This window comes from Podarcis pityusensis (assembly GCF_964106645.2).
Source record: "Podarcis pityusensis genome assembly, chromosome: 2".
NCBI lineage: Eukaryota > Metazoa > Chordata > Lepidosauria > Squamata > Lacertidae > Podarcis > Podarcis pityusensis.
Genome location: NC_138029.1, coordinates 111,501,500 through 111,522,786, shown reverse-complemented (window position 1 = coordinate 111,522,786; position 21,287 = coordinate 111,501,500). Strand labels below are relative to the sequence as shown.

General features: G+C 45.5%; 1 protein-coding gene across 4 annotated transcripts in view; it reads left to right on the top strand.

Moving 5' to 3' along the window:
• LOC308469970 (C-type lectin domain family 2 member D-like) overlaps positions 1–21,287 on the top strand; it is a 123,567-nt gene that overhangs the window by 55,312 nt on the left and 46,968 nt on the right. The window contains exons 2-5 of one of the 4 annotated variants that reach the window (XR_013982159.1): positions 13,263–13,367; positions 15,111–15,319; positions 15,774–15,871; positions 18,459–19,269. The exons of 1 other annotated variant lie outside the window; for it this stretch is intronic. Coding sequence is in view for 2 of the 3 variants with exons in the window: in XM_080993130.1 (XP_080849256.1) it covers positions 13,263–13,367; positions 15,111–15,319; positions 15,774–15,871; positions 18,459–18,633 (587 nt within the window). In the remaining variant the exon portion in view is untranslated. Of the gene's footprint in view, positions 1–13,262; positions 13,368–15,110; positions 15,320–15,773; positions 15,872–18,458; positions 20,833–21,287 lie in introns of those variants that run through there. 2 more of the 4 variants (XM_080993130.1, XM_080993128.1) reach the window with 2 other exon arrangements.

Genomic DNA, 21,287 nt, shown 5'->3' with positions numbered 1-21,287 from the left:
GTGACCAAGGAAGTAAAAGCAGGTGGATAACAATTAAGGATTTATTATGTTTTCTGGATGTATTGGAAAATTTATATAGAAAGGTTTATTCATGATAACGAATGGGCGTAGGGAAGGGAGAAAGGCACTTTTATTTATGGGGCTTGGGGTTAAGTGTGGTGCTTGTGCAACGGTGTGGGGGCTGAGGGGTCCATGTAGGGCCGGGTGCCCTTGAGGTCATCGCCTCGGACCCTCTGGTGACCGGCGGAAGGGGTGAAGAAGACATGCCCCCCCTTCCGTATCAGAAGCATTGTAAAAATGGATAAGGGGGAGGATGATTTGTTAAGAGATGTAAAGGCAATATAAAGTTAAGAAATGCATAAGAAGTGGTTAAAACGGTGGATCATCAGAGGTGCTGATGGAAGTCCAAAAAGATTGTATAAGTGATAAGTTTTGTAGTACATTTTATAATTTATATGTTAAAATTAAAAAAAATATTATAAAAAAGGTGAACAACTTTGGTCGGCCCTTTGGTCTGCCCTCACGGCCCTTCATTTCATCCATCCTTTCCTCCCCATCTTATACTCATGACAACTCTATACACAGCAAGGTGGTCTGACACCTAAGGACTGGCCCAAGGTCACTCAGTGAGCTTCATGGCAGAGTAGGATTTGAACCCTGTTTCCCTGGTCCTTATTTTGAAGGGGGGGGGGCTTCCTCGAGTTGTGTGTGAGAGAGAGAAGGAGAGCGATAGGGAGACACTAAGAGAAATATATTGGAATTTAAATTTTGTTAAATAAGTCCCACCCAAGGGAAACAAGTTCTACTGAATCCACTGGAACTTTTTTCTATGTTGCCGTTGTCGGCATCCGTCTGTCTCGAGAGACAATGACATGACTTCCCCTCTGCCCCCCAAAAGTACCTGAAAGCAGAATGGCTCTTTTTTTTCTCTATTGAAAGTTCAAAAAGTTCATAATGATATGTGTGCTATACATGGTGTTATGTAAATAAAAGGGTGAAAAAGAAAAAGAGGAAATAGAACCTGCGTAGACAGGGAAATAAATTGCCCCCCCCCCAAAAAAAACTGTATACAGTAGTACCTCCGGTTACGTAACCCTCTGGTTACGTAAACTTTGGGGTGTGAAAGGGCAAACCTGGAAGTATCTGACCAGGCTTCACCACGCACGCATGCGCAGAAGTTTGCGGAAACCTCAGGATCCGACCGGACCTCCGGAACGGATCCCGTCCACAACCAAAGGTACCACTGTATTTTGCAAGGTTGTTATTCTACTTCGTCAGATATTAACCTGTTACAATATTTGCAAGAATGTCTTTATGACTAACAACAATAGGAAGTGAAGTGTGGTGAGGTGACTAATCCTGGAAGCTTTGCTGATCCATCTCTTTTAAGAAAAGGTTGGTTTGAGTCTCGATTTGTTTTAATTTGTTGGAAGCAGCTCGGTGTGGCTGGGGTAACTCAGTCAGATATGTGACTCTAATTTTGCTTGCCAAACTCCTGCTCTGGCTGTTGCCAGTAGTAATTCTATGACTTAGATGGGACGTGAACCCAGATTTCCAGACTGTGGAATGTAATCCACTCGGAGCAGTCAAGTACAACATTCCTTGTAATGCTAGAGAAGACATGCGAGGGAAGGTTTGGTCCAGCCAGTCAAAACTAATTCTTCCTGGCTGGAGCATCCTTCCTTTTGCATGTGATAGGAGGTGGGCATGACTTAACCTGTCCAGGTAACAAAAGGACAAGTCATGCAGCACACTCTCTCTTTTTCACTTCCTTCTACGTTTGGCTAGCTTTGAGCTAGGATTGCCCTGCTAGCTTCTCAGCTAGCAGAGGCACTGGTATCATTCCTCCCTATGGGGTCGATCCACATGTACATATTTGTAACTAAGTCTGCCTTCAGGGATCACACTGTGCTCTGCCTGATGTAAGTAAATTTCTTTTATTGACTTTGAATAGAATTGTGGTGTCTTTATTCTTTTAAGAGGGAATCAAGGGAACTTATCAGGAGCATACAAATCAGTCTGACATTCTGACATTCAGTCTAACATTCAGTCAAACATGCTGAATTGTAAAAGAGTGAGAGCCTGCAACCTTACACAAGCCTGCAACCAGCTATCTGTTGTGCATGTAAAAAAGAGGGGACTGTAAACTCTGCTAAGTAAAGGAACTTGCTAGCACAAGTTAGGAAGGATATTAATAAACAATATATCCTCTCCTGCCACCCTGAACATTTGCACAGTGTGTGTGAGAGAGAGAAAGAGATTGTGACAGGGAGACACTTAGAAAAGGATATCAGAATTTAAATTGTGTCAAATAAGTCCCACCCAAGGGAAACAAGTTCTACTGAATCCACTGGAACTTTTTTCTATGTTGTTGTTGTTGTCATCCATCTGTCTTGCGAGACAATGGCATGACCTCCCCTCAACCCCCCTAAAAAAACATAAATGAAGGCATAGTTGCTTTCTTTTTTCTTTATTGAAAGTTCAAAAAGTACATAATTATATGTGCACTAAACATGATGAGACATAAATATATATTTGGAATGATCGTCCCACAGGAACCTTCTGGTATGGAAAGATTAGCTGAAGGGCTGTGCCTAGGGTCTAGAAGTGAAAAAAGATGTGTTAATTTAAAATAGGGCAAGAGTAGCTATCAAAAAATTCGGGAAGCATGATATAATAATACGATGCAAGAAATAATGTATTTTTGTTTTGTTGTAAACTACCCTAAGATCTGTACTCTTACATTACCATACATTAATATACAGGTGTGTATATTCTTACTATCTTACTACTTTTTTTCTTTTTCATTTCAACTCTCTTTCTTTCTCACTCTATCTTTTAATAAATGAAATTCTTATAATAGAATATTATTATTTTTAATTTTTAAAAAACCTGCCCTGAGATTTTATGGAGAAGTGTGGGTAGTAAATTCTATTATTAATAATAATAACTGATAGGAACAAATGCAAACCAAAAAGAAATTCATGCAAGCAGCCGTCCTCACTCCCACCTCTTCCCCCACCCCCACCCCCAGTGGTGAATCCATTTGACAGTAACTTCAGAACCTCACCAGGTACGCTAAGGAAGACTCGATGGAAACAATTTTTTCCCAAAATATCTTTAAATTGGTATTCTCCAGCAAGTTGTTTGTTGGTGTTATTGATAAAGAGGTCATTTCCCTGTAGATAGAAGTGTTCCTCGAATGAGCTATTGTAGGGTTTCTGTTTTCCTCCAGTTATGTATAAAATGTCGACATCAGGATCAGATGAACTGCTCTTATTAATAAAAATAAAAATGTTGGGATAACTGGGAACATTAGCAAAGATCATCCCAGATGAACCTTCTGCTATGGAGACGTTAGCACCAGGGCAGTGTGTGGAACCTGGAAGAAAATGAGGGCAACTCATTAATAGAATTCTACCACCAGCCAGACAGATTAGATCTCACATCTTAAGAGAGGCAGGATATCATTACACCATACAAAAAATGGCACCTTTGCAATTGCACATTTGGTAAAGGTCATATTGCACTTGTTGACCAAAGTCCCTGAAGGCAGTTTGGAAACTTACTGGATCCCATCATCCTTTGGCCACAGACCATCCTCATGTGGACTCAACCCTACAGAATCCCAAAGATGCCAGGATTCCAAAACCCATTGGGACAGGACAGGAGTCACCAAGGCAGTGAACGTGGATACATGGAAGCCCTGAAGGGTTCCAGTGAGCAGGTTCCCTAGATTCTGGACCTTTTTTAAAAAAAGAAAAACCCTCTGTCCCTCCTAGAAAGATGGTTATGCTGCTGGTAATGTCTAAGAGATTTCTGAGAAGCAAGAGTGGCTTCCTCGTGCATTTTTTCTGGTATTGAGTTATGCTTCATGTTGCTATTGGACAGTAACAACATCGGTGTGTGTGAGGGAGAGATAGCTACTATTAGGACGAGCAGGGGATAGTTAACGTCCCATCGTATGCACCCGTTTTTTGGTGGGGTGGGGTTCTCTCTCTTTAATTTGGTGTTATGCCACACTTTTCATGGCAGGCACTTTTGTGTTAAGCCGTTGCCTGTGCATGACAGCCGCTCCAGAAGAGTCTAGCAGTGGAGGGGGCGGGGCAAGTGGGAGAGAGTTTTCTGCGGCGCGGGGGAAGGAAGACACCCTCGCTCTCGTAGGAGGGAAGCTTCCGATCAGGACTACGAAGGGCGGCCCCCCCCCCCTGCCCACGCCACGGTGCCAACCGGGCACTTCCCAACCTGACCCCCACCCTGGGCCCCTCACATCTCAATCGGCTACGAACCCGAACCGTCCGCCAGCGTCGACGGGCAGGACAGCAGCAGCAGAAGGAGGAAGGCTTCGGAGAAGCCTCCTCGTCGCCGTGCGCCCCCGTTGCCTTCACGTCCGGATCCTTCTCGCACCAGCACTGCCGCCATCGCCCGCTTCTTCCGACGCGATCTTGTACTTCCCACTGACAGGGGAGGATCAATCTCACCCAGGGGCAGAGCCAGTCCCACCCCTCCCACACGGGGGCGGAGCCAGCCCAACCCCGTGGAGGCGGAGCCGGTTCCACCCCCCACCCCGTGCAGAGGCGGAGCCAGTCACACCCCTCCCACATGGGGAGGAGCCAGTCCCACTCCCGTCCAGAGGCGGAGCCAGTCTCACCCCTCCAACATGTGGGCGGAGCTAGTCCCACCCCCGAAAGAGACGGTGAGGTTGGCGGGGGTGATTGTCTATTTTTGTTTGTGTGGTGCTTCTTTTTGAAATACTTTATTGTCACTTGTGCAACTTGTATACAGTGAGATTACACGGGCACCCCCCACTCAGCTCTCTTAGTCTTAATTCCCCTCGTTTACTGATGCACACCCACCAAACCCGAAAGTCCGTTGCCCTGTTGTGATCTTTTCATTCAGCAGCCTAACAGCCCACGGATAGAAGCTCATTTTACCCTGTTGGTGCGACTAATCCTGCTTCTATATCTTCTGCCTGAGGGCAGGAGATCAAGAAAGTGCCGGCCAGGGTGTGAACAATCCCTGAGAATTTTCCTCCCTCTCCTGAGGCAACGTGCTATGGGTAGAGTCCTTGGGAGGGGGGCTGAGAGTGGGGGTTGTTGAGGTGATTGGGGAGTGGAGAGGGTGAATTGTTGTCATCTGGGTTGGGATTGGGGTGGGATTGGGGGGTCTCTGTGGAGGGGCAGAGTGGGGGGGTAGTGGTAATGCTGGCAATATTAATGTCATGGGGGGACAGGTGAAAGGGAAGGAGGTCACCAGTCCATCCATTCGAGGTGATTTCCGGATACTTCATTCAGCTGATCACATGCCAGTTGTGTTGTTTTCCATACCGTATCAGAAAAGCGGCAGTGTGGCTAGGAAACAAAGAAAGTTTCAAGTGTAACATTTTAAACAGTTCGTAGCTTTCCCTTCGCAAACGTGGTCTCAAACGGCGGATACAACGGCAGAGTGAACCTTCCCTCCCCGTCCCCAATAAAAAGTATTTGAAGGCAGAATGGCTCCCCCCCCCCCTTTATTGAAAGTGCAAAAAATACATAATTATATGTGCACTAAACATGGCCAGACGTAAATAGAAGAAGAAGAAGAGTTTGGATTTGATATCCCGCCTTTCACTCCCTGTAAGGAGTCTCAAAGCGGCTAACATTCTCCTTTCCCTTCCTCCCCCACAACAAACGCTCTGTGAGGTGAGTGAGGCTGAGAGACTTCAGAGAAGTGTGACTGGCCCAAGGTCACCCAGCAGCTGCATGTGGAGGAGCGGAGACGTGAACCCGGTTCCCCAGATTACGAGTCTACCGCTCTTAACCACTACACCACACTGGCTCCCAGAGAGAGAAACAGAATCCGTGTAGAAGGGAAAATAAAACAAATATAAACTGTATATTTTGCAAGGTTGTTATTGTCCTTCACCAGATCATAACCTGTTGCAATATTTGTAAGAATGGCTTTATGACTAACAACAATGGGAAGTGAAGTGTGGCGAGGTGACTAATCCTCGAAGCTTTGCTGATCTCTTTTAAGAAAAGGTTGGTTTGGGGTTTAATTCCTTTTGATTTGTTGGAAGCAGCTCAGAGAGGATGAGGGTCCCTGATTTTGCATGCCAAACCCCTGCACTGACTGTTTCAGGTCGTAATTCTACGTCTGAGCTGGGACCGGAACCCAGATTTCCAGGCTAACATAGACTCTCACATGCGGATCTGTTATTTTTGGATAACAGATTGGCAAATTAAATTACAGGAATTTGTGGAGATGGCTCAGTTGACTAGCAAACTCAGAGGAAACTCAAAGCAAAAATTTGCGGGAAAATGGGATGGTTATAAAAGATATGCTCAAATCTACAATAATAGTTTTGACTCCGTGCTAGCGTTTGAGTGACCAAGGAAGTAAAAGCAGGTGGATAACAATTAAGGATTTATTATGTTTTCTGGATGTATTGGAAAATTTATATAGAAAGGTTTATTGTTTTGTGTACGTTCAATTGTAAGATAAAACATATGCGAAGGGACTTGACAGGAAGTCAAAACTGAAGAAAAGATTTTGTAAGATATAGGGGGGGAAATATTTATTTTCGTTATTATTATTTTCTCTGTGTGTGCGGAGTTGTGTTTCGTATGGAAAGTTTGGGAGGAAATAAGACGGTAAATAACAAATAACAAACAAAAGATTGATGTGTGTAATTTTTATTTCTCAATTATATTTTGTGGTAGTATTGTTGTAATGCTTTTTGTGACATAAAATCACTCAAGAAAAATTATTTTAAAAAGACTCTCACATGCGGAAGTGGTTTTTTCCTGTACGATATATACTCTTAGATAAACTGCCACCACTCTTTACTGGGGTGATAGCTGCTGCCGATGGTAATGCGGTTTCCTCCTTCCTTTCCTTGTTCTGCTGCTGTCCTAAATTATGTAAACCCACAGCGCACGGCCCACACCAACCTCTTTATCCGCTCAGCAGTCATGTAAAACACCCCCCCTGTACAAATCTTACCCCCCAAAAAGCCGCCGCCCCGATCCTTAAAAACTCATTGGCTTTTCAGGTTAGTTAGTTACCTTCTGCAGGAAGAATAGTGAGAGCGATCATTCATCCGCAGCCATTCCTGAGATTTTGAGTCCCTATGAATTTGTACTGTATTAATTGTATTAATGGTTTGATGAGTTTGCTTATTTGGCCTGATTATTCTGCTGTTGTGCTTTTAACCTGATTCCAGGTATTGCAACGTTTGTTACTTTTTTAAATGCACTTGTTATTATGAGCCACTTTGAGCTCAGATTTGGGGTTGGAAAAGGGGAATGCAAATATTGAATCAAATCGGTAGTTCATGCGTTGGTAGTAAGACTGGATTTGACGCCTGAGAGAGAGTTTTTAGGACCCACCCTATTCCGTGATAGTAATTTGTTTTCAGTATTGAATTTTAAATTGTTGTAACGCTCCCGAGGATCTTAGGGTATGGGTGGAGTCAATAAGAACAGTCTCAGGTTTGCAAAATAGATGGAGCCTTAACAAAAGATATTCAGTCTGGCGATATGTAACCTGGACCTTTTTGCTAAAAAAAAAATCAGACAATCTTGCAATACAGTGGTACCTCGGGTTACATACGCTTCAGGTTACATACGCTTCAGGTTACAGACTCTGCTAACCCAGAAATAGTGCTTCAGGTTAAGAACTTTGCTTCAGGATGAGAACAGAAATCGTGCTCCGGCGGCGCGGCAGCAGCGGGAGGCCCCATTAGCTAAAGTGGTGCTTCAGGTTAAGAACAGTTTCAGGTTAAGAACGGACCTCCGGAACGAATTAAGTACTTAACCCGAGGTAGCACTGTACTCCAGAAAAGGGAGGGATCCTGTAAGTTTCTTTATTTGCTTTTAAACGATGGAACTATACAGTTCGCAGAATTCGTTGGGGCCAGTGGGCAGAATTGCAAGCACGGCGTTCCCAATTAGCTCAATACAGTATTGTCGTTTGTGCTGTGAAGTGCTGCTCTTCGGAGTGTGAAAGTGTGTTTGTCAATCAACCAGCAGCTGCCTGCATTTTGGGACTCGTTTTCCAGTGTCACAAACTCTTGCAGCGGGCGGGGAGGCGGCTATGGAATCTTTCACGGTGAGCTGGCGCACTTCAGAATTCACGACACCACTTCGCCACTTAGCGGGACTTAACAACAGAGACAAGAGAATATTAACCCAGTAAACTTAGGGGAAGAGTAGGCACAGAGAGCTACAAACCTTTTCAACCTCACATTCATTGATCACTTTTTGCAGACTGCCGGAGCTTCATTGACATGTGACCCCCAAATTTTGGATCCCTTCTAAAGCAAAGTTTGGTGCTATTTTTATTCTTCACCAGAGTTTCAGACCAGAGGCTTTCTCCTGGGATTGCAACTGCGATTTGCTGCATGTAAATCGTGTTATCCGCCACTGAAATGTGGGTCTCGGACCTCATGCGATTCTTCCGTTTCTACCACCTCCGAATATTATGAAAAATAAAAGCAGTGGTCGTTTCAAGTTCCCGGTCCCTGAGTCTGAGTGCCTTTGAAAACGTGCAAAAATGCCCTTTCGTGCAAAGTTTTTCTTTATTCTTAAAAGGTTCTAGGGACTTAAAATGCCTCTGAACAGGCGCGACGAGTCTTTGTCAAGTAAATGGTTCCTTCTCTGGTGAGAGATTGGCTCAGTGCTGGTACCCTAGAAGCCTGATTCTCCGTGGCAAAAACACCAACCACCCCATGGGAAATGAATTTACATATGCATGCACTCTCCCCAAATGCAAATAACTTCCATAGCCTTCCACGCGATACAAATACAGCAGCTAACCTTCATTAACGTGTAGCCCCGAGATTTTGGATCCCCCTCCAAACCGATGCCAAAGTTTTGTGCTCATTTTTGCGCTGTGTTGTGTCAATTACTCGTTGGGGAGCAGCACAAATACACGGGGTCTCCCCCCCCCTTCTCGTTTTGCAAACTAATTGCAAAATTGTTTAAGCATCTTGTAAACGGTATGGCTGCGCTATAAGTCATCTGCTACATATGTCATTTTACTTGCTCTTCAGACTTGCTTTGAACAGTTTAATACAGACTGTAGGACAAATAATATAATTTATTTCACACACACACACTTCCCATTAAATATATTTAAGTGTTTTGACAATAAAAACACCAGCAACGAACACAACTAAATATACAAAACAAAGCAATTTGTCACACTAAAAAAAAAATCAGGTCTAATACAGATGTACCTCCAGATGACATGGGGTCTGTGGTGTGTCCCTCCCCGCCGCGAAAAACGCAATGCATGATTGAGTATATAAGGAGTGCTACTAACATGAGTTTGAGCAAACTGCGGGAGGCAGTGGAAGACAGAAGTGCCTGGTAGCACTCCTTATATACTGGTCCATGGGGTCATGAAGAGTCGGACACGACTAAACGACTAAACCAGAAGAAGAGTTTTCAGCAACTTTGAGCACAGGCGACCCCACTCGACGAACTAGACTAGGTTGGGGGTTTCCGTTCCGAGCACGGACCACCGAACAGAACTGCACCACCTACTCCCTCAATTTGGATGGGCTGTGACTTTCCGCCCTCCTTTCTTTCTTTCTTTCTTTCTTTCTTTCTTTCTTTCTTTCTTTCTTTCTTTTTCTTTCTAACACTGACCCTCCTTCCCACCCCTAAAGGAGAGGCCCCCATAGTGGTTTTGCCAGCCAGTCGCCCTTCAATCCCGGAATCAGAGAGGCTGCCTGTCGAGGCACCTGCACCACCTCTCTCCCGACGTGAACCACGGGGTTGCGCTACGTCTCTGGTTCTGGGTTGGAGAGAAGCCTCCGGTCCCCGCCCCGCCGCCCCGAATGGCAGAGCGACATCGTCTAAAAGCGAAACCTCTCTCTCACTTTTCTCTGCGCTTCACCGCGGGCGGTTGTAACCGGCGCGCTGCTTCTGCAGGCTTCGAGGGACGCGGGCTGGCTAGCCTAACTCTGCTAAGGACGAGCTCGGCTCGGTGGAGGAAGACGAGGGATCTCAGAGCGAAGACTCCGCTTGCAGAAAGAACCGACCCGCTTCAGTTGCACAGAGCGAGCGAAAGTTCAGGTATGTGGTGGAATCCCTCGCGCAAAATCCCGGAGGCGGGCGACCCCGGGGTGTCAACTAGCGCACCTTCAGGCTCGGAAGCGGGGGCTGGAGGAAAGAGGGTTTCCTTCTGATCTTTTTTCCTGCTTCCTCTGGTCGCTGTTGCACTTTAGGTGCTGGTTCTTGCACGCGCGTCCATGTCTCCTGACTGCTGTTTCCTAACTAGTTTTCATTTTATTGCTTTGCATTTTATAATCGCGTTTTGAGATGTTGGGAGCCGCCAACTTGGGAGAAAGGCGGGATAGAAATACACTGACCAGTAAGAATATCCCTGGATGGCTCAGTTGGTTAGAGCGGGGTGCTGATAATGTCAAGGTTGCAGGTTTGATCCCCGTGTGGGATCGCTGCAAATTCCTGTATTGCAGGCGGTTGGACTGGATGGTCCTCTGTTATTCATTACCCTGGAGACACCAGGGGTTGTTCCAGAGATCTTCAGTCTGTAGAGCATGGAGAGCTGTTTCTTTAAAGAAGCTGGATGTGTGCCAAGGTGGCGGCTAACCCTTAACCCATACTGTTTTCCTCACTGTCAATCATGGAATTGTAGAGTTGGAAGGGACCCCGCAGGACATCAACCTCCTGAAATTGCAGAAATCTCAACACGTGGTCCCTCGACCAATTTCAAACAGGCTTCGACGCTTCTTAGCTTTGCAGATATGCTAGTAGTTTTATTGCTGCTTCACCGCTAGGAGGCCTTTATCCCCTTCTCTGCTTTCTTTGATTCACTTAACATATGTGGGAGTCCCCCTGTATCCCACAAGGGAGCTGCAGAAAGAATGTGGCTGGTCAACCACTGTGGTTGAGGGACTGGACTGAGGGTAGATCCATGCCTTACTTCTAAAGCACATTCAATGCATATTTAAGGAACATGGTTCCACCCCTCCCGGAATCTTGAGAACTGTAGTTTGTTAAGGTTGCTGGGAATTACAGCTCTGTGAGAGTGAAACTACAGTTTCCAGGAATATGCTTTGAACATGCATTGAATGCAGTGCCAGATTTACGTATAAGCTAAACAAGCTATAGCTTAGCCCCCACTCTCTTGGAGGGGGGCAAAAATATAAAGAGGGGGGAAATTACAACTACTTTGATAAAATACGTATTTTGTGATGTGCAAATGGCTTTAGATACCTATTAGGTCCATAAATCACCATATAGCATATATTCAACACAAAAAACAGTGAAAATTTGTTGTTGACGAAGGACAGCTGGACATATAAAGGGCCCCATTACCTTCAGGAGCTTAGGGCCTCGTCAAACCTAAATCTGGCTCTGATTGGATGCGTTTTGAACACAGTTCTGGCACCTCTCAGGTGGGTGCCATTGCCAGTTCCAAGAGAACGAGGGAGGTGTTCATGGTGAGCTCTGGCACCTGTTTTTCTAGAAAAATAGCGCTGGTTTTATGGTGTGAATTTGCCCACAGGGCTAAAATTGGAAAGTCCCTAGTAGTTCATGTTGAGGCAGGCCCTTGCCACAGTGTAGCTGCTACCTCAAGCAGCTTCCCATCCCATGCCACCTTCTGCCTCACCTGCAATAAAGACTTTAAACAAGCCTTCAGGAGTGGTTTTTTATTATTATTATCTTGTTCAGCATCTGGGTTTGTGTTTTAATTTGTGTTAATGTATCCTTGTGCAGAGGCACAAGCATACATTAACTCCTCGCACACATACAACAACTCCAAGCCGCTTCCTTCTTTGCTTCAGACTTCTCCAACTCCTTTACTTAATATTTCTTGCTGTTTGTCTATTTGTTTTAATTCCTTATTTTGAATCTCTTAAATCCTGTATATATCTTTAACAATTTCAGTTAATACCCTCATCTCCCTCCTCCAAAACCCATTGCTTCCCTCCACCCGTGTGTGATCTTATTCACCTACTATTATTTTTGTTATTGTGGCATTACTCACTATTTATATTTGTTGTTATCCTATCTCCTTGCACCCTTTAAGCTATTGCATATTAATTTTTAAGCTCCAGCACCTTACCTATAGAGGCTAGTGACATGGGGTGCCGGGGTGCCAAGTTCTGGAGAGCGCCAGGGAAGAGGTGGAGGCTGGACATGGCGCCTCCCGGCCCCAGTTTGCCGCCCTCACCCAGCTCCGCCATGCCTCGCCAAAGCAGGGCAGCACCCAGAGCCTCCATCTGCTGTGGCCACCGCAGCCAAGCCCAGACGGGGGGGGGGGGGGTTGGCATATGGGCCACTTGGCCTGGGCCTCCGATTCCAAAGGGGGCCTCGGTCAGCATATTTACCGTATTTTTTGCACCATAACACTCACTTTTTTCCTCCTAGAAAGTAAGGGAAAATGTCTGTGCGTGTTATGGAGGGAATGCCTACGGGTGTCATGCCTACGGATTTTCCTCCTCTAAAAACTACGTGCGTGTTATGGTCGGGTGCGTGTTATAGAGCGAAAAATACGGTATCTATATTTTCCATTTTGTCTTTATATGCAGATACGGTCAATCATTGAAATAAAATTATTTGTCAGCATAACGTTTCTGAAAATTATTTATATACTTACTTATTTATAAGACTTCAGTTACCCCCAGGGTAAAAAAAGGGGGGGCACATTATCTACCTGGCCCGGACCTCTGCCTGGCTCTGCAAGGCCCTGACCACAGCACGAAGCTGCCAGCTGAGCCAGGAGGCACTGCGTCCAGCCCCCTCTTCCCCACTGGAGAAGCAGCCCTCCAGTCACTGGCCGCCTCCTCCAGCCCCGCCAGCAGCACCCTCCTCCCTAAAAAAAACTCTGGGAAACAGAGTGGGGGCAGGCGCCTGAGGGAGCTTTGCATCACAACGCTTAAGATGCTTAAGATGGCCCTTTGTGGACTCAACAAGGTTGAAAACCTTTGGGCTAAGAGATGGTGACTGGCTCAACGTCACCCAGTGAGCTTTATGGCTGAGTGAGGATTTGACCCCTAGTCTCCCAGATCAGTCCAACGCTCTAACCATTATGCCACACTGGCATCACTCAGACACAGATTTCTCCCTTGTATATCACTTCCCCCTCCAGTTCCACTGGCTGAAATGGATTTCTTCACCTTTGGTTCTTGGTAGGGCTTTGATGAATAGGGTGGTGGGTTGGTGGAGACCCTGACAAGACTTACATCTCCTTTCCTTTCCTTGGCTCAGGAGCACTCATAGGATTGTGCTTGTTTTCCCTTGTAGTTAAAAAGATGAGCTGCAAATGTCCATCAGGTAATAAAAAAGCATTCGTTGTTTTTTCTGTCATTGCTGCCCTTGGAATCGGAATCGGAATTGGTGTTGGAATTGGTAAGTTGTCCAAACTGTTGCTACCTTAAATGAACAAACGAAATGAGCTGTGTTAGATGGGTCTCCCTTTTCCCCAGCAAGTTGCCTCCCTCTTCCTTGGTGGGTGGGTGGGGAGGGAAGCTTTGGAAAGGGCAAAATAGGGGAAATGATAATGGCAATAATTTTATTATTTGTACCCATCTGAATGTGTGTTCGCCTTTAGCATGGAAGTGGGTCCACAGATAAACAATGGCCTTGGGTAGGGATTTTTCAGGGAAGTGTCAGCAGGAAAAGGGTTGCGTCCCCCTAACTCATGGGTTTCTCTGCCCTTGGTGGCAGGACTGAGGACAGAGAACAGCAGCAGCTGGAGAAGCAGCCCAAAGACCAAACTACAGTTTCTTCAATAGCCTTCGGGCTTCTGACTCACCTGATTGGTTTGCCTGCTCTTTCTGGCTCCTCTGATTGTTTCTTTTTTTCCTGGGCTTCCATTCATTTTGTGTCTCCTGCTTCCAGGAGCAACAAGGAGTTACCTACTTTTTCCTGCTGCACTGAGAGGTGCAGGTATATTGATACTTTTAAGAAAACAATGATTTACTCAGAAGTAAACCCAGCTGATTGCACTGAAATTTGTTTTCCACTCCCAGAAAAAGTGCATGATCATCATCATTTTATTACCTCACCCCTATGACTGGGTTGCCCCAGCCACTCTGGGTGGCTTCCAGCAGAAGGTTAAAGCTTGACTTGGGGGCATTTATAGACATGTATAGGATTGGGATGATGCAAGGCTCCACTCTGGTCCCAGTACAATACAAATACACTTCTTATTCTTGTGGTTCTGACTGTAGCAGATGTATGTTCCCTTGGGTTGTGTGGGTGGGTGTGCTCAGTATTTTAGAAATAACGAAAAGTATGTCCCCCCCCCCCCCTGACTTAATGTATTCCACGGCCAGAGCTGGTGAGTAACTATGTGCTATGGACAAATTTGGTGGGGGCAATTTAGTGTCCGTTAAGCATTCAATGTCCTTCTCAGGTCAGGTTATATTATTTTTGTGAGCTTTATTGGGGGGGGGCACTACAAAGTGGTGTGTTTTGGAGGGTTGTTGTTGTTTTAGAAGCCTTGTACTTTTTCCAGATAAGCAAAACAACAAGCCTATGGTTACGTGAAACATACTCAATAAACACACAAGACGTAACTGGCTGTACTTTTGAATAAATAAGGTATGCTATTCATTGTATCAAATTGTAGGTTACAACGGAAGTCTCATAAAATTCAACGAAAAAAGCAGAAGACCCAGTAGATTGGTTCATTCTCTAGTCAGTTCATGAATAAGGTCCATACATGTATAAGTGTCTATTCCACCTGTCTGTTCATAGAGTCCAATAATCCACATGAAGGGTTGTTACAGTTCCACAGAATCCTTTCACAGAGTCTAAGACAAGGATTTCCAGAATATTAGCCTTGTTTCGCCATCCTAGGCTTATCAGTAGTACAGGCTCAAGTGTAATATTACAGGATAATGGATCTTATAACATAGTAGTGGCTATAAATTTTCAATTTTTACATTTTCACATATCAAAGAAAATGTGGGTTTATCATTGACTTCCCTCCCCCCCTTCCATATTCCTGCTGCCATGCTTTGCTTTAGCAAATAGCTTGTTGGAAGAAAATACTAAACCACATTGTTTGCTCTCTGGAATGCATCGAAGCTCATTCAGATAGCCCTTACAGCAACAGCTAATCTGATCCCCTCTGTTTTTCATCAGAGAGGTCCAACGAGAGAAAATGCAATGAGACAGGTTCTGAACTAAAATCTGCTCTGCCTGCACACAGCATCCCACCATGTCCACCTTTGTGGTTTTGGTATGAGGGAATATGCTATTTCTTCTCCAATAAAGAAAAGAGCTGGATGTCTAGCCAGGAATACTGCTTGTCATTTAATGCTTCCTTGGCTGTTATTCCAAACAACGAAAAGGTGAGAGGTGTAACGGATGATATTTTCTGGGGTGGCATGCAAAGCAAGGCATGGGCGGATCATGTTGAGTTTAGGACCTCCTGCGGCAAACATTTGCCATACTATAAAATTGTTGGCTAATTCTAAACGCCTGTGAGTGAGTTACAGTTAACTAGCATAAAGGGGGTGTGTGTGTGTGTGTGTGTGTGTGTGTTAAAATGACATTTATTTATTTAATTAAACAATCAATCAATCTATATGCCGTGTGACTGACTGCAATAGTCTCTAAGCAGTTTACAAGGATACAATACGAAAAATGAAAATCAGGTCAAACTATAAAATCTAACATCAATTAAAATGCCTACCGGAAAAAGAAAAAAAGTCTCCAGCAGGCAACAGAAATATAGATAGATAGAACTGGGTGAGAAATATTGCAAGTCAGGGCTCTAACATCTATCTCTTCTGGTATTTGAAGGACATTGTCAAGCATTGGAAAGGCACAAATTCCTACTGGATTGGCCTGAGGAGAGACCCTGGTCAGCCCTGGAAATGGACAAATGGAGAAAATTCCACGTGCGTCCTTCTCCTCTTCCTCCTCCTCTTCCTCCTCCTCCCCCTCCCCCTCCTCTGGCCTGGTTGTCTGTTAGGAGATTTCAACACAGGTGCCACTTCCCATTTTGTCACTTGAGGTAGAACAGGAAGTGCCGCCCTGCACTACCACTGCTGCCTGCCGCCTCTGCCATTGGCGGAGAAGCATCATCATCACCCCAAACTACAGTGGTACCCCGCAAGACGAACGCCTCGCGAGACGAAAAACTCGCAAAACGAAAGGTTTTTTCGTTTTCGAGTTGCCTCGCAAGACGAATTTCCCTATGGGCTTGCTTCGCAAAACGAAGCTTGCCCCGGGGACAGCGGGTCTTCTCTTTTGAAGCAAGGGGCGGCGGGGAGAAGCGATCTTCTCCCCGCAGCCCCAGGTCCGGGGACAGCGGGAAGCGCTTCCCGCTGCCCCTGGACCTCTTTTGAAGCAAGGGGCTGCAGGGAGAAGCGATCTCCCCGCAAACCCTTGCTTCAAAAGAGGTCCGGGGGCAGCGCGAAGCGCTTCCCGCTGCCCCCGGACCTCTTTTGAAGCAAGGGGCTGCGGGGAGATCGCTTCTCCCGGTGCTCCGAAGCGGGGCGGGGGGGCGGGAACACCTTCCCCCACCGCCCCGCTTCGGAACGCTGCTCCGAAGCGGGGCGGGGGGGTGGGAACACCTCCCCCCACCGCCCCGCTTCGGAACGGTGCTCCGAAGCGGGGCGGGGGGGTGGGAACACCTTCCCCCACCTCCCCGCTTCGGAACGGTGCTCCGAAGCGGGGCGGGGGGGTGGGAACACCTTCCCCCACCGCCCCGCTTCGGAACGGTGCTCCGAAGCGGGGCGGGGGGGTGAGAACACCTTCCCCCACCGCCCCGCTTCGGAACGGTGCTCCGAAGCGGGGCGGGGGGCGGGAACACCTTCTGAAGGCTGGCGGGGGGCAAAAGTCTTTGTCCCCCCTGCCTGCCTTCCCAGGGGCTTTTAAATCGCCCCGGACAGCGGAGAAGTACTCCGCTGTCCCGGGGCGATTTTAAAATGCCGCCCGCCAGCATTTTAAGATTGCCCGGACAGCGGAGAAGTCCTCCGCTGTCCCGGGGTTTTTTAAAATGCTGGGGGTGGGAAGAAAAGCCCTTATCCCCCCCCCAGCCTTCAGAAGAGGTCCGGGGACAGACTGTCCCCGGACCTGGTCTGAAGGCGGTTTCCCTAGGAACGCATTAATTGATTTTCAATGCATTCCTATGGGAAACCGTGCATCGCAAGACGAAAAACCCGCAAGACGAAGAGACTTGCGGAACGAATTAATTTCGTCTTGCGAGGCACCACTGTACCAGTAGTGTTCACCAAATGCTAACCTGGGCCACACCTGCAACCTCACCCGTTTCAGCTGGTCCTTGCCTTTCTTGAGTTCTGTTGCACTCCTCCATTTCTTTTTCCATGTGGAATCAAGCATATCCATACATGTTAATCCTTTTATGTTCCAGTTAAGATCAGTGCCAATAGGACTAATGCTCTTTCTGAAGGGTGAAGGGTGCTGAGAACTATAGCTCTCTGTGGGGTAAACGACACTTCCCAAAATGCTTTGGGGGAAGCCATGGGGTTTAAATGTTGTTGTTGTCATCTGACAGGGTCGACCCAGACACTCTGGGCAGCTTCTAACATATATAAAAACATAAGAAAACATTAAATATTCTTTTAAAAAAACTTCCCTATACAGGGCTGCCTTCAGATGTCTTCTAAAGGTTGAATAGTTACTTATCTCCTTGGCTTAGGGGTCGCATAACTCCATACCCTCCAATATTTCTCCAGTGAAAACAGGGACGTTCTAAGGAAAAGTGGGACATTCCAGGATCAAATCAGAAACTGGGGCGGCTTCTGTAAATCAGGGTCTGTCCCTGGAAACTACGGACACTTGGAGGGTCTAAATGTGGGGCAAACAACAAATGTGAGTTCCACTTTGTAGAATAAGCTAGTTGCTGTAAACACATGCACACTTTTTTCTATCTTCCATGCAGGGAATCAAGAGATATTATTGGGGGGCAAGGACACATTCAAGCCAAGGAAAAAATAAAACAAAAGGGAGGGTGCAAAGCAGGGCTAGTGAGGAGTATGATTTGGAATGAGTCCCAAGTGTGGTGTAGTGGTTAAGAGTGGTGGACTCGTAATCTGGTGAACTGGGTTCGCGTCTCCGCTCCTCCACATGCAGCTGCTGGGTGACCTTGGGCCAGTCACACTTCTCTGAAGTCTCTCAGCCCCACTCACCTCACAGAGTGTTTGTTGTGGGGGAGGAAGGGAAAGGAGATTGTTAGTCGCTTTGAGACTCCTTTGGGTAGTGATAAAGCGGGATATCAAATCCAAACTCTTCTTCCCAAGGGACAGAGAGAGCCCCAAAGACCCATAATTGGCTCTTGAACCTGAGTTTTCCCACCTGTGGTCTAGAGTCCCCACTCTAGAGGCCACACATGGCCTATCTGGTTGAAATAAATTTGCCTATTTCCTATGTGATTCTACTGCTATAACCTCTCTTATCAGTTGCTGTCGGAGAAATGCTCAGCCCTTACTTGACACCGACTTCGTTGACCTTGCGTTTCAGGTTAGAGGTACTTGGCGATGGAGGTGACTGTGCATATCTGGGTGATAAGGGCCAAGCATATGTTTCAAGGTGCAACGTGGAGCATCACTGGATGTGCCGCAAACCGGGTCCTCCTGCAAGCGCATACGTTGTGGGGAAGGGGTATAACCCTCACACAACTGAAACTGAAATGTGAAACTTTATGTAATTAATACTTTACTTTTTGTAAGCACCTTACCGTTATAAGCTATTAAAATGTATTAAACCAAAAACATCTGTTTAGGGGGGGTTTTTTAGGTCACAAATAAGCAATCAATTGAAATGGAGTTATCTCTTTCTTTGAAATACATTGTGTTGCATCCTTCGGTGCAACAGTTTGATGGATGGTGTTAACAGGAATGAAGTGTCTGTTATCTGCTAGGGAAGTTTGTGGCAAATATTCCCATTTTGGGTGGTTCTGGAGATGTTGGAACGGGCCCTACAGTTGGTTTTCTTTACCCCAGTGCAGCACAACTAAACTTACTGAAATGGGAACAGGGTTGTATTAAGCCAGTATATAGATTTCAGAAACTCCTTGCTGGAGTAAATAAGCTTCTGAATCTACAGTTCTATGATTCTAACTGCCCCATTATTTGTTCAGTGTTAAGTCAAATATGAGAAACAGTCATTAACTTGACCATCTTTATATGTTAACTCGCTTTATTCTAAAACTAGATTTGACACACAGTTCAGGGCAAACTGTTTTTAGATGGCTAGCATATTGTTACATGTGTCCCGCTTCTAGTAGTGAGACTTCCAGGTACAGTGGTACCTCGGGTTACATACGCTTCAGGTTACATACGCTTCAGGTTACAGACTCTGCTAACCCAGAAATAGTGCTTCAGGTTAAGAACTTTGCTTCAGGATGAGAACAGAAATTGTGCTCCAGAGGTGTGGCGGCAGCAGGAGGCCCCATTAGCTAAAGTGGTGCTTCAGGCTAAGAACAGTTTCAGGTTAAGTACGGACCTCCGGAACGAATTAAGTACTTAACCTGAGGTACCACTGTACAGTTTCCTTGGAATTTTGAGTGTTGGTGTAGTTTGAAAAACTGAGTGCTTGATCCCTGTTTTGAGGAGCCCATTCCTGACTCTGGATTCTGTTTGGAGTCACGCCAACTGCACTGGGTGCTTTAGAAACAGCCCAAGGCTAAATCCACTCTCCCTTTCTCTCATGCTGTGAACAGCCCTGAAATCTACTGATCTAGCCTGGGGCAAAATTTCACAGCTTTTACACAGAGAATCTCCCCTGGCTGTGGTGCTGAATGCCAGACATAAGGTTTGAAAACAGTCAGACTTTTTTTTAATTAATGGCTAACTGTCCATAACATAAAGGAACATATTGCTACACAAGTTGGGTGCCACCCTCACTGTCTGCCGAGTGATAACTGTGGGAATGTTCAGGGTAGCAGGAGAGGATATATTGTTTATTAATATCTTTCCTAACTTGCTCTAGCAAGTTCCTTTACTTAGTAGAGTTTTACATCCCCCTTTTAAAGGCACAGCGGGTAGCTGGTTGCAGGCTTGTGTAAGCCTCTCAGTATTAGGTTGCTAGTAAGTTCCCTTATATCCCTCTTAAAAGAATAAACACACGACAATCTTATTTAAAGTCAATAAAAGAAGTTTACTCACATCATCAGTTCACGGTTGGATCCCTGAAGACAAACTTAGTTACAAAGTATATGCATGTGGATCTTTCTGTCCCATGTGGGGATAATCCCAGTGTCCTCTATTGGTTGAAAGCCAACAGAGCATTTCTAGCTAAAAAGCTGCTCCAATGATGGCGGAAGTCAAAGAGAGAGAGTGAGTGCTGCATGCCTTGTCTTTTTGTTACCTGGACAGGTAAGGTCACGCCCACCTCTAGTCACATGCAAAGGAAGGATGTCCCAGCCAGGAGGTAACAGGAAGTTTTTGACTGGCTGGACCAAAAATTGCCCTGCATGTCCACTCTAGGGAAACAAGGAATGTTGTACTTGACTGCTACTTATGTATCACATCCCACAATAACAAGATCCCAGAGGGTTCCAGGCACTCACCCAAGGTCTGTGTTCCTTTAGAGAATTGAGACACAGTGGAGACTGTCATAGCTTTAAGAAATAGGGTTTATTCACCTATTTACACCTTCAGTATACAGTGGTACCTCGGGTTACATACGCTTCAAGTTACATATGCTTCAGGTTTTCTTATAGAAAGTAATGCAAAATTGATTAATCCGTTCCAGACTTTTAAAAGCAACCCCTAAAACAGCAATTTAACATGAATTTTACTAACTAACAAGACCATTGATCCATAAAATGAAAGCAATAATCCATGTACTGTACTATAAAATAAATAAGACAGTATTGTAGATGATAAAAATTCTTAAAAAAATTCTTCTTACCTGCACTGATGACAGTCATTGTTTGGACAGGGGGCTTTTCTCCATTTCTGCAGTCACATAATCAATCAACCAGTAGCTGAACTCGGTTCCACACAGTCACAAAAACAAATTAACTGAAAAAACCTGAAAAAGAGAAATGCAAAATAAATAGCAAAAACAAGAGTGCCAAACTTAATCCATTCTGGAAGTCCGTTTGACTTCTGAAATGTTTGAAAACCAAGGCGCAGCTTCTGATTGGTGCAGTAAACAATATCTGACAATCGCATCAGACTTCAGCTTCTGAAAAACGTTTGTAAACTGGAACAGTTCCGAGTTTTCAGCATTTGGGAACCAAGGTGTTTAAGAACCAAGGTACCACTGTATATTATTTTCTATGCACATTTACCCCTAATAAGTGCATTTTTGTAAACACTGCTTGGCTGAATAATGGAATCA